The sequence below is a fragment of the Amblyomma maculatum genome, chromosome 2, assembly GCF_055883805.1.
Source record: "Amblyomma maculatum isolate TAMU_Amacu chromosome 2, ASM5588380v1, whole genome shotgun sequence".
Lineage (NCBI taxonomy): Eukaryota > Metazoa > Arthropoda > Arachnida > Ixodida > Ixodidae > Amblyomma > Amblyomma maculatum.
Genome location: NC_139345.1, coordinates 15,138,500 through 15,152,067, shown reverse-complemented (window position 1 = coordinate 15,152,067; position 13,568 = coordinate 15,138,500). Strand labels below are relative to the sequence as shown.

Below are 13,568 nucleotides of genomic sequence, written 5' to 3'. Positions count from 1 at the left end.
AAAATAAAAAAAACACGTTTCTGTAATTGCACATGCACGTCTTGCTCAAAATCTTTACCTCAATCTATCAAAAAATGTGAAACAGCTGATGAGCTGCGCTCAAATTGTGCATTAGGAAGTAACGTAATCGTCGGCAATTTTTTCATATCAGGGATAGCGGACGATCCAAGAAGTAACAAGGTCGGGTCTGTGGGCACCAAATTATTCACTTTGACGAATAGACTCGAGACCTTTCCGAGGGCTTTCGTTTACCGATGGCATCAAGCGTTGTACGCTCGTCAAGAGTACTCAGGCATCATTAACGCTCACTTAGGTGAAGATGGTCCTATATAACGTGTGCTCTTGATTACTACACAGCTTAAAAGTGTATTGCGGCAGCTGAGCACGACAAGGTGCTTGACTTCGTGGCGTTATCCCTTTAGTGGCCTTCCACTGTCTGTGGCCTTGCTGGATATCTTCGGCTTCGAGGACCTACAGAAGAACTCGCTGGAACAGCTGTGCATCAACATCGCCAATGAACAGATACAGTTCTTCTTCAACCAGCACGTATTCGCCTGGGAGCAGGTGAGCATTGCGGGGGCGACCCATTAATGTGGCCACGGTGGGCCCATGTGCTGGCAACCTTCCGACGTTCCGTGCGTGCATGTCGCTTCCGTGTGCAGCAAGAGTACCTGAACGAGGGCCTGAGCGTCCAGCCGGTGTCGTTCGGCGACAACCGGCCCGTGCTGGACATGTTCTTGGGCCGGCCACTGGGCTTGCTGGCCCTGCTCGACGAAGAAAGCCACTTTCCCAGTGCCACGGACCAGTCCCTCATCGGTGAGCACCGCGCACGTGCTCGCCACGTATACCGCGGTGCCGATGCATCCTGGCTGCCGCGAGCTTGTTATAGCTGTTTTCAAGCAAAAAAAAAAAAAAAAAACGATACTCAGGAGCGGTCATCTCATTGCGGCAAGCCTGTACGGCCGAGAACTTGATAACATGGCAGTAATTATGGTTGGAAACCACCTGAGCGAAGCCAATTAAATATAATTATTACCTCGTCTGAATTCTTTCTATTGTGGGTCATTCCCCTAAGTCCCTGGACTGGTAATCTATCTTCAGGTTCATTACTGTCGCGCCTTATAATACGCGAATATGTCGTTTCACGCGTATAAGTACCTTTCTGGTAAAGTTTCAATGTCATGTATATGTCTTGAAAACATGGCGCATATTAAGACAAGGACGACAGAGAAGTACACAGGACGAGCGCTGTATATTTTGCATGTATATTTTGCTTCGAGGAAGGTCCTTTCCAAAGCCTATTAGAATGACGCAGGTTATTTCTGAAGTACGTGCAGACTAAAGTTATTTTAAAAAGTAGGAAGAAAAGACATATTATGGTATCCAGCAGACCGCAACAGGAAAGCATGCGAACACGTTCGTGGCACGAGCTGTCCTGGATGAATAATGAGAAAACCCGTTCTTCCGTATCGACAGACAGAAGCAGGACATGGGTACGAGCTGCTCACGTACGCGCATCCCTGTCACGTGTGACTACTACCTCTCCTTTCTGACCGGCCTCAATGACTTCCAAGTTTATGAGCTTTGCTTCGCCCAGCGGTACGACCAGTGTTCTGACAGCACGAGAAGTGCTGAAGAAAGCGGAAAACAGCACAAATCTCAACTGGCGATGAGCGCGCGCCCTGCACAGCCGCTTCCCTTCTAGCTTCTTGTCAGTATTACGCTTGAAAAAATGCGCTTTACAGCCACAGGCGATGCGATATGTTGAGCATCCTTCACTTTTGAGGCCACCCTTTCGCATTTATCTCCATCAAGACACAGCCGCCACACACATACCCATCCTCGAAATAGCTTTACCTCCCCGTTCTCTTGAAAAGCGAAAAAAAGAAACGCGATATATAGCCGGCTGTTTTTTATTTTCTTTTATGTGGCGCTTTTGAAAGGCGTGGGTTAAAACTTTCTTCTGTCCGAGTATTTCCGCCTCGCATCATAAAGCCGAGCAATCTTACTTACACTTCTTTTTTCAGATAAATTCCACAACAACATCAAGTCCAAGTACTACATCCGACCAAAGTCTAACGCATTGCAGTTCACCATCAGACATCATGCTGGAAAGGTAACAGTGTCTTTGTCTAACTTTGTTAGCATAGAGTTTAGACGAACTTATTACTTAAGTAGTACTGTGAGGTGCTAGTCGCGTAAATCGCAAAACAAGGAACACTGAAATAAAAAAAATGTTTAGCTCGTTTTTACGCCAGTGCTTGCAGCAGTAGCTGTTCATCAGCTTCCGTACTACCACGAGGCCTCCGATTCGGCCTAATGTATACGTAACACATGCACAAAAAATCCTTACTCGGCTTTTGCTTTTCCTTTGTCCTGCGCAAGCTTCCTTTGTCCCGCATATTTACCTCTACTCGCGCCTGTATTCCATATCACCAGTACTGCATACTGAGTGTCTGAGTATACAATAAGCGACAGATATTTTTGTGCGTACGAGAATGTCACATTGTTTCGGCTGATACCAGGAATCCGCGTGCAGAACCTAGTGGCGTTCTGGCGTTTCGCAGAGCTGCCTTTCAGATAACCCACTAAAAGTTTCAGCGAATCGTTTGTGTGAGATACCCTCCCGCATCTTGTCCTCGGAGCATCGCATCTCGCCGCGTATTTATTTGTTCAGGTGCTGTACGACGCCCGCTGCTTCGTGGAGAAGAACCGCAACTTCCTGCCCACGGAGATCGTGCAGCTACTGCGCCAATCTAAGCTGCCCGTGGTGCAGACCCTGTTCCAGTCGCCGCTCACCAAGACCGGACAGCTGTACACGCCCTCGCAGTACGCCTGCCAGAACGTAAGATCCTCTATATCGCCTCCGTCAACTGCGGAATCCCGACTGTTCAGGTGACAGACGAAGCTCGTTTTAGCGACATGGTGCATACGCCGATACAGTGGCGCTGTCTTTCACGAAGTGAGCCGTTGTACGGAGCCGTCGCAAGGATGAGTCTATCCAAGGTCGCCGATCGAGGCAGTCAGTAAAGAACGATAAGATGGGTGCCGAAAAGACAAAAAAGGGAAGCAGTAGGGAGAGAAAATGAGGGGACGCTTTCACTTAGAGCAATCGAAAGAGAAAAAGCAAAGAAAAGGTATCCGAGTCGGCTTCAGGCAAAGATCGGCGAAATCGGTGACTGGGGACATAAGTGGCAAAGCGCTATGAAAACTTTAGGATCGCTTAACATGCATCTTAACAGGGTAATGAGATAGCGGTTCGCATGTTTGAATATATACTGCGCACGGGTGGACGATGACGACGAAGACCTGCAATGTGCAGCACAAGAAAGTGGCATTTAAACACGCAGGGTGATCGACTGTGACAGCTATGAGGCTCCGTGCTCGCTTCCCATGAGGAATTATCGAGTTCGAATCCGTTCCGAAGCGTTTTCTTTTTTTTTTCCCTGAGGTCACCCTCAAAGTCAGGCAAGCAACAAGATTCTTGACTGTTTCTGATCGTGTTAAATAGCGCTTTCCAAACCCCACTAGTGCAGTGCAGTGCATCTTCCCCTTTATCACTCACGTCCATCCGTATCGCTGCTGAGTCGAGCTAAGACGTCATCACCGAGAGTTTAACAGGGCCTGTGCGTCACCTTTTTTTCCCAGCAGCAACGGAGTAAGATAGACAGGAGCGCCGGCTCCGCTGTCGGGAAGGGCGAAATTTTGCTACGTCGGAGAAAGCTTGGTGGCGGATCCGATAGATGGCGCTAGGATTTATCACCGACTAGGGAGCCTACATGTTGCTACAGTGTTTGTAATGTAACCGACTAAAAGCCCCTCTACCGAACTCTCTCCGCGCAACCACTACGGGGGTTTCGTGCTGCCGCCACGTCTGTCGTCTGCTTCTTGTCGCTGCACTTGAGTACCGCCTGCATCGCCGCGGGAATATATCCCTCGAAATCACATTGACTGCATCTTCGAGTTGCACTGAAATGTCTGTTGCTTGCCTCATTGCTGGCATATATCTCTTTCAGTCGCGTTCGGTTCACGTATCGGTGTTTTTTCCTGCGTCCTGTGGATGGAAGCGTTGCATTATGATCAGAAAAACGGTACGGGATGTCAAGTGCATTGTCTGCGGCGCATGCACATAGGCGAACAGAGGCCGAAGTAGATGGTTCTGGACCCATTTGAGCCACCTAGGGCTCTTGAATGTGCGCTGGAATCACACAGCGCAGGCGTAATCTCCGTGTTTATTAAATGTCCGCAGCTGAACGTTGTAGGTGCAGCATCGGTGGCAGGTGGATAGCTCACCGCGAAGCGAACAACTTGGTACTGCTGTAAATGACTGAGGTTAAGTCTTGCCAAGGCCATGTGAAAACACAGCGCAGAAAAAGTACTTTAATGCAGAGCCGTCGCTCAAAGCTACTGTGAATATTTTAGATTATTTATTCCAAAACAGAAAAAAGAAACCGGCCACTGCTGTGTGCACTGAAGTTCACTTATCATACTAGAACAGCGAGTAGCTAGGACGCTATAATAGACTAATATTGTGTTGTGCACTACAAGCGTCATTTCAAGATTCCCCTCTGATAATGAGCGCACAACAGCTTTGGGTTCTTGATTTTGCTGAAATACGATGGGAACTGCGCCCATGACTAGCTCAGCTCATTTTTCTTCACCAAGTAATACATTCCCTTTATAGCTGATGTAGTATTTTAGGGAAAGAAATTTATCATTGAAATGCCACGCACATACCCTCTGCTTTTGAGTTAATGCTCGGCCAACTGGGAAATGTTCCGCTTCCACAGCTCGAAAAGCTTGAATCAGATGGCGGCCGAAACAATGGGACTTTTTTTGTTTCATTTGCCGTACCCTTATTTCCAGCGAACGACAAAACACATCGGCTACCCTACCATTCGCATTAAAAAAAAAAAGAAAAAGAAACTGCACAGTAAGCGCTCCTCTTACGTCTGTCGTGATGCGTGCCGTATACCGTCTGTGTACTGGTGATCTCGCTGCGCGGTTCGTCGTCTGCATGTCGCTATCGACTTATTCTCAAGGGAAAACGCAGACAACAAAATAAAAACGCCGCTGACGGTGCTTTGTCTTAAAAATTTATACTAAAAAAAGATACAGGTTGGCGTACGCGCAACGATGACCACGATTCCACGTGCGTTTTCCGGCCAGCAGGCGACGCGCAAAGCTACAACTCCGTCTGCTCTCCGCCCGTAGTACACGACGCTCGCGGGGTCGAGCTCGAAGGCATTTCGTTTCGCAACACTGTCGAGAGGTGGCGCACCAATTTGCCTCTATTTAAAGTCCCTTGATAATTTGAAAGTAGCGACACTCTCCTCCGCGCCGCGCTTTCCTCCTCGATTCTCCTCGCGCGGCGGCGGCGAGCGCTGCGCACGACACGCTTTTTCCCCCTGACGCCCGCCGGCCGGCCGCAGCAGTGAGTGAAGCGCGAGCTTTCGGGCCAGGTCTGCGCTCCAGGATTGCACAAAATTTTTCAAAAATTGCGAGAAAAGCATTGAGAATGCCTATAGTAAAGTTCATGAATTGATTGCTTTCTTCTTAGAACTGTTTCAATGGGGAATACTGATAAACAAAGCTTTCAGGCGAGTTCTGTGCTACAGACACTTTTTAAGTCTCATGATAAGGTTTTACTTTGTGCACTTAATCTAGTACTGCCTCTGACTTTATGTTTGTTTTTTTTAGAGCGTGAAATCTGTCACCGCGGTAAAACTTCAGAAAACGATCCAGGCTGGTGCTTCGAGCTTCAAGATTAGAGAAGGTTAAAGCAGGACTTAGTCTATTTCGCTACTGTCAAGCTATCTCTCTAAGCATAGTATATGTCACGTGATCAACCATGAGATTGGATTATTGGTTAATTGTACATGTATTTCAATCAATTACTGGGCCAAATTAATTTATAGTAAATTGCAATTAAAATCTAAATTTTAGCTGCAACACCGAACCGTATACCGTTGGAAAGCTTAGGCCAAGTGTAATGGCACTGTGCTAGTTAGCGATCCGCGATAATCTGCGTTCATTAGTTAATTTTGTATAAAATCAAATTTTGAGCTGTTCCTTGCTGCTTCGAGGCAAGGAACAGGTTTGCCACGGCAGTCTTGATATGATGCTGATGGAGGAATTAAATAATTTTATGAGTACGTGGCCCCTCACTCACTTCGCTTGTGGTTAAAAGACAGCAGGGTACACTGGGAGAAGTGGTGGGCCCTATTGCCGATACACTGAAGTTCTGGGGCAAGCATGCTGTGGTCTCATGCGCTGTGTAAAAGAGCTTGATTTCATTGAACGCAACAATCAAATAAAAAAATTACAAGGTGCACATAGGTCTTCAACGTGCGGAAATGAGAAAGCATATAACTGCCAATTCATTAACTATCGCTATCCTATCTATCACTATATCTACTAATGCCAGAGACCTATCGTAACTGTCACTATCCGCAACGAACACTATCACCTCACTATCCGGGACTATTACTATAATTTACTATTATTATCCGTAACAGTCACCATCATTACCTATCACTATTCATAACCATCACTATTTAATCTGATGCCGTCCCATGACCCATTGATATACTTCAATTTTCATTGACTTACGTTGTCAGTCATATCTCTATTATCTCATAATATCTGACGAGACAACTATACATTGACTTTTAATTCGTATACTTTCTTGTTTTCTCATAAATGGAGGTGGGAAAAGAGCAAGCCACAGAAATAACTGACTACTATCAGCGCGAGGTTCATGTCTCTGTCGAGGAGGCTTCCTTTACCTCAGGACAGGTCGGTGAGAGAAAATTGATGGAACTGCGTTTGGTCTGTTTTTTTTTTTTTTGAGTTCGTGTAATATTGGCGGCTCAAGCTGGTCTTCAGTGAAATGTAGCTAGAACATAGAGCGATGAGATAATTACTCAGGCTAGGTGAAAAAAAAATCTTGCATACAATTGAAATGAGTAATATGTTACAGTGTTAAGAATTGTTGCTCGCAAAATGTTCCCCTATTTTTACATAATAACTATAATCATCATTGATTGTTTAAGTTTCGTAAATACAGAAAATTGATGCAATGATTCCGGCTGATTTGACATCGATGGGATAACTTTTCTCGCAATAAATCAATACGCGGAATCGCGCTTTTAGAGCTCCAGCTTTCAAAGCGAAGGTAACCTGCCAACGCCTAGTAGTCATGGTCAAAGAGAAGTGTGTGATCATATGAACACCTCCTGCACATTGGCCGTATCCCTGATAAAACGAACGCATATTTTTTAACCCACGCGTGCGTCGAAGCATGGCAAGACACATTCAAGAATTGAAAAAAAAATGCTATACGACCTAACTAGTGCAGATTACCCGCAATACCTCGGGTTTACTTGCCAAACAGTATTTCAGGGCCAGCATTCAATGCTCCCGAGTAACCGACGCACACTACAAGTAAAAGCTGGAAAGGCTAGCTCCTCTACAAGCCCGAATTTTGATTTTTAGTGAAGGAGGCCAGGGATCCTAGCATAATCGCGACAGATGCAATCGAGAGACTGTAATTTTCCAGTTATTTCTGACAGCAAAAAGCAGATTATAGTGCCCTGTTTCTCACTGTACAGAAGTCGAAGCGTGTTAAATGATGGAGCCTTGGAGCCTCGCAGAATATTCAGCATGCTGCAGAGGACAACCTTATTTTTATACAATGAACATGCTGCCGCCGCAAAAATATTGAGCAGCAAGCAGGAATAAAAAACGCAGCGTCAGGTGACGCGTTATTACGGGGAGTGAGAAAGGCACTCGACGTCGCAAACAACTCTGTTGTTTCTAGGAATAAACGTCTTTCGACTAATCTTGTGAATCCATTGACTCGTGCGCGAGCCGTCACGCTTGCCTTGAGATATCATGAATACCGCATAACCATCTTCAGGTCGCTTGCTGCAGTTGTACGCACAACAGCACGGCATAGAGCTTGCACGCTGCAATAAAAGCACAGCGCGCAATATTCGCTCGCCGAGACTGGGGGAAAAATGGCGCGAAGGAAAAAGAAAACACAAGGAAAACGCCGGACGCGCGTCGGTTTCCAATGGCAACGGCAGGGAGACCAATCGTCGCTCAGGAAATCGGGCGGAGAGCCGGCCTTCAGCGGAGGGGCGCGCATGGGGCGAGGAGGAGGCGAGGAGGTAGCGCGGCGGCGGCAAAGTTCAATCGTTGGCGTAACTTTCAAAGTATCAAGGGGCTTTACCTCTATTTAAAGGGACCTGATTGATTTATAAGAAGGGAAAGACGCGGTAACTGTCTCATGTTCTCTGTGGACACATCAACCGTGCTGTAAGGGAAGGGAGGAAGATGGTATTGAAAGTGGAAAGAGAGAAAGAGGAGCCGTAGTGGAGGGCTTCGGAGTAATTTCGACCACCTGGGGGTCTTTTAACGTGCGCTGACATCGCACAGCACACGAATGCCTTTTCGTTTTGCCTCCATCGAAATGCAGCCGCCGAGGTCGGGTTCGAACCCGGGTACTCCGGCTAACGCCGGACGCTGGATTGGCACTCGTGTAGCAGAATGGGCCTATGCCGAATACATTGTAGCGCGCCAGTGTCGGCGCTACTCCGTGCTTACGACAGTGGATTGGCAATGAACGGTCCGCAAAGGAAACCACGCACGGGTGCGAGCAAAATGGCGAGGAGACACCACGCGATTCGACTCGGACCGCACTCGTAGCTTCATTTGTTGGCCCATCCGCAGTCCTGACGTAGGCTGTTGGGTGCACTGGTATAGTCAAGCTCTCGGTGGTGGGGACGGCTGAGAGGGATGTTATCGCTGACACGAGTGCCGCTACGCGTTTCATGCACTCAGGCTATCTCGCTCCTAGCTTTGTGCCTTAATATCTTAACCACGGCCGCTCGATGGAAGCGCGCACGTGTCTTAACCATCCGGGTGAGTGTCTGCAACTCGGAAGCGATTGAAAGTGCTCGGCGAGAGAGGAAGCTTAGTCAAGTTACCCTCTGTTGTTGTTGTGGCTGTAGGAAGAAGGAAAAGAAAATGCACGGGCCCGCTACTGGCTCTGTAGCTGAGCCACCTCCGCTGCCTCGTGCAGACAGAAGAGAAAATAGAGAAGAAAAAAAGGAAGAGGGAGAGAAAGACGCGCGCTGCAACAACAGCAGTCATCCACCACCAAAATGGTGGCAGGTGCAATGACGGCCTACAACAGATAAAAATTCTGTGGCAGGCTGGCCCCCGCAAGCAGCGGTGACCCACCTGTCCCAGTCCCATCAGGGGAGTACCAGGCCTGAGCCGAACCATATATCCTCTGCGGGCGGCCGGAGCAATGTAAGCTGAAAAACAATTACGCGTGTATTTCGCAGAAGCGCAGTTCCGCAGTGGTACCGGTTGCGAGGGATGCTTGTCGCGCTCGGGAGGCTTGACGTCAGCGTAGGCAGCACCAAGTTACCGTTGTTAGATGGGAAGGGGACTGGACACCCGAAAACATCTTGATCCGGAGTCACACATCACACGTCAACCCATTATCATTCATCACCGAGTGAGAAGCCGATTATAAAGGTGTCGCAAGACCGAGGTGCCGCGGGCGTAATGCCTGGCATATAGAGAAAGCGCCACTGGCGACAAGGCATAAAAGCGAACCTGTAACTTCCGGGAACTGCCGTCTCTGATGAAGTCGCTAGGATGGCCCCGCCTGAACGAGAATGTACAGTCGAGCGCGATTTGAAGGTTATCGCGCGAGCGTCGACCGAAAATGTGAACAGCGCCATGGCCCAGAATTCTCTGCCGAGGCGAGGGAGGCATCAAGCCAGCTTCCCTCACTCTTTTTGCTGTTCCTTCAGCAGCCGTCACTCCCTGCTGGGCTATCAGTTTCCTTTTTTTTTTTTTTTCTTGCTTCTGCAAACAGGCAGTGATCGTAGCGCGCACGACGTATTCTTCGGTATTATCTGAAAATGGACACTTTATATCAACAAATGTAAAGCTTAGAATAGAGAGAAAGTGCAGTGAATTTGTCGCGGGGGTGATGGTTTTTGTATGGAACAGCGAACGAGGGAGAGAAGAGTGCGAAATCATGATTTTTCCTGTTCCAAAACCGGCCGCCAGGTGCCTGAAGTGAAAGGCTGGTCGACGCTCGCGCGATAACCTTCAAATCGCGCTCGACTGTACGAACGAGAATATGAGCTAGCATTGCCAAGCTTAGTTCATCACTTTTCGCTGCGATCGTACTTATCATCGAAAAGCACTTATTGGAATTTCACGAGTCAGAATTTGCACGGAGTGTGAAATTGCCGCCTTGCGGCTCTACCTAGATTTCACCCCATAGAAGCGTATCCGCACGTTTTCAGCTCCATGCACATAATTCGATGAGATGAAGTGCAGCGTCTACGAGGCTACCAATATTACACGACTGCGAACGCGACAGAAGATGAGTAGGGGGCGCATGTTCATACTTTTAAGAACTGTAATTGAACGTTAGTTAGCGAAGCACTGGAAGGGGTAAGCGACCATGTCTACTTAGAATAGGTATACTAACCGCAGATCCGGACCATGAAAGGGAAATAACTAGAAAAATAAGATTGGGACGGAGCGTATTTGCCAAGATCACGCAGATTATGACTAGCAGCTTACCAGTATCGCTCAAGAGGAAAGTATACAGCAATTGCATCTCGTACTCACCTATGGTGCTGAAACATGGGCTAACGAAAAGGCTTCTACTTAGTTGAGGATAATGCAGAGGGCTATGGAATGAAAAATGGTAGGTATGAGCTAGGAAGCGCGCAGAGTGGGTGTCAGAGAAAAAACTCGTGTTAATGACATTCTAGTGGAAATCAGGAAGAAATGGGCAGGGCGTGTAGTGCGTAGAGGACAACCGATGGTCGCCTAGGGTAACAAAATGGATTCCAGGGGAAGGAAAGCGTAGTAGGGGGGGTTAAGGGCAGTCTTGCAGAAAAACGGCATCGGCGTTGTGAGCGAAAAATCACGACCACGCTTCTGACATGTGGTATACTTGGCAGATTACACCCTAGAGTTCCTTACACTACCTAGAGGGAAAGCTGAGGGCGCTGCACTTCAGCCACCATGGGCGCGCTAAGAATCATGGGCCGGTGTGCTACTTGTTGCGGGGCAGTTGGCGTTTCTCGGGTGCACGGAGTGGCGTTACTGCGATGTTTCTTTTTCGTTATCATCATCATCTGAAGGCGCGTACATAGACCGCGAAAGTTATAGTAGCGAAGGCGCCAATAAATGGCAGACGTCGCCAATAAATGGTTTCTGTTTCCCGAAATGCCACTAAAAACTTCCTTAAGTGATTGCACAATGATAAATATTTTCATAACATTTTTTTTTATTTTAAGGTTTGCCTAGTAAGTGCAAAATATTGGTATTTGTGCTGCTCAAAACTAAGCCAATAGGAGAAAGAACCATCACTTATATTGGATAAATTTTTTGTAACTTATAGTCACAATATTCAATCTTAGGACATTATTTACGGTAGAACAACGTTTATCTTTGCATTAGTTTTGGCCAAAAGTTGTAGTTCTGCACTCGGTAGCTCTCTGGCCCATGATGCTTTGAGCGCCCATGGTGGCTGAGCTGGCCGTCTGGAAACTCCATGTAAACGCCCATAGACGGCAGCACAGCTTAAGAAACTCTGTGGATTACACGGACGGGCACTGACTGGTCGACGGGTTGTGTGACATCACGAGACCACGTGACAGGGCCAAGCTGGAAGCAGCTGCCAATTCGGGTTTCTCTTTTTTTTTACACACGCAGGCACCGCGGTATGACTGCTTAATTGGTTACAGCGGAGGCTTCATATCTATGGTCGCTGGGTTTTCACATAATGTGCTAACTTAAGAATGCATGCTAATGATGTGTGAAGTTATACGAGATGCACTTAAGGCATTCGTGTAGTCGAGTAGCAAAGCGCATGTACGCATGCGATCGAGGATATCTCCGAGAGCAGCCACACTGCGGGAGCAATTAACGCTGTCGCGTCGGAGCTTAAAGTGTTTCACCCCCCCCCCCCCCCTAACTTTTTTCCTAGTGGCTTTTTTCTCCACAACCTTACAACGCAATGACGCCTTACGTTAAAGGTTTGTAACATTGTTTGCGCAATTTTCATGTATTTTGCACAAGTTCGACGTCCGAGGCTGTTTTTTACGTTTGCACACTATATCGGGATGTCCATGGCTATTTAGCCGTCGAAGTGATTGTTTTTACTCTTTTACTACTTTTCTCCTCTTTTGCTCTTGACGATTTTCGAGCACAATGACGAGGCCTGACATTAAAGCTTTGCAACTTTTTGGCACGTATTTTATTGCAGTTTTTACGCATTTTGCACAATTTCGACGTCGAATTGGCGTTTTTGGATCTAATTGTTTAATCCACATCAACGAAATTTTGCACATCGACATTTTTTCACCCTCTACCTCTAGCCATTTTTTTTTTTTACTAAATCGCGTCATTCTTCGACAGGGACGTGTGACACCATCTGCGGACGGGCACTTTCTGCGCACACCCACGAGTCTAAAGATTTTCGCCTTAAAAAAAAGTAATGTGGCGCCATCCCTGGACGATTAATAAGTTTATTTAGTGTTTTGGTGCAATTTCTTTAGAACACGGATCCCAGAGGCTGCGTCAACAGTGATCACTGCGTCCTTTTCGGTTTAGACGTCACGAGTCTGGATCGAGTGGCAGGAAAATTTTTGAATTCAAATATCTCAACAGTAAGTTTGGCTTTACGGTTTGAAGTCCCAGACCGACTCCAGATATGAGGGACGCCCAATGCAGGACTCCAGAAATTTCGTCCTCTTAGGGTTCTTTGATGCGCACTCACATCGCACAGCACGCCGTGCTTTTCACCTCCATAGAAAGCTGCCGCAGCTGCCGGAATTCGATCCAAGTCATTGGTTCAGCAGTCGAGCGCATAACCACTCAGCCACCGCGGCAGGGCAATTTCTCAACGATAAAGACGTCTTTTCCCGTAGAAGAAATGACAGCATACCCAGAAATAGTTACAATTGATTAAGAACGATAATTGGGTGGTGTTTTCCTCTCTTTGCTTGATCGAGAATGTGAAGAGCGCGTCCACGGCGCCTTGTGCCCTTTCCTTTTCGTGCAGCTGTCGACGCAGAGCCTGGTGAGTCAGGCGAAAGCGCTGCAGACGACCAGCACCTCTTTCCGCTTCTCGCTCATGGACCTGCTGCAGAAGATGAGCGCAGGGCTGCCCCACTTCGTGCGCTGCCTTAAGCCCAACGACTACCGGCTGGCCGGGGGTTTCTCGCGAGACAAGGTGCTCTGCCAGCTGCGCTACACGGGCGTCCTCGAGACCATCTACATCCGACAGCAGGGTTTCTCGCACCGATACTCCTTCGCCGAGCTGCTCAAGAGGTGAGCACACAATCTTCTCTGCCGCTCGACCATCTTCTAAGCAGCCGGCAAATGCAAAATGTGTAGCTTTTCATCTGCGCAGGGCTTTCAAACCGTCGTGCACTAAAACTTGCTGGAAGTAATGAGTTTTCTTCTTTCTAAAAGCTACATGGCATACTCTCACATTTGGCCAATCAAAAAACAAA

General features: G+C 47.6%; 2 protein-coding genes across 5 annotated transcripts in view; one reads left to right on the top strand and one right to left on the bottom strand.

Moving 5' to 3' along the window:
• Positions 1-13,568, bottom strand: part of LOC146198013 (uncharacterized) — a 55,539-nt gene that overhangs the window by 32,039 nt on the left and 9,932 nt on the right. The gene's annotated exons all lie outside the window — the stretch shown is intronic.
• Positions 1-13,568, top strand: part of ninaC (STKc_myosinIII_N_like and MYSc_Myo21 domain-containing protein ninaC) — a 145,988-nt gene that overhangs the window by 127,273 nt on the left and 5,147 nt on the right. For all 3 annotated transcript variants that reach the window (XM_084593327.1, XM_084593325.1, XM_084593326.1), the window contains exons 22-26: positions 423-564; positions 663-816; positions 2,028-2,116; positions 2,678-2,845; positions 13,115-13,383. In XM_084593327.1, the coding sequence (XP_084449453.1) occupies positions 423-564; positions 663-816; positions 2,028-2,116; positions 2,678-2,845; positions 13,115-13,383 (822 nt within the window). The remainder of the gene's footprint in view (positions 1-422; positions 565-662; positions 817-2,027; positions 2,117-2,677; positions 2,846-13,114; positions 13,384-13,568) is intronic.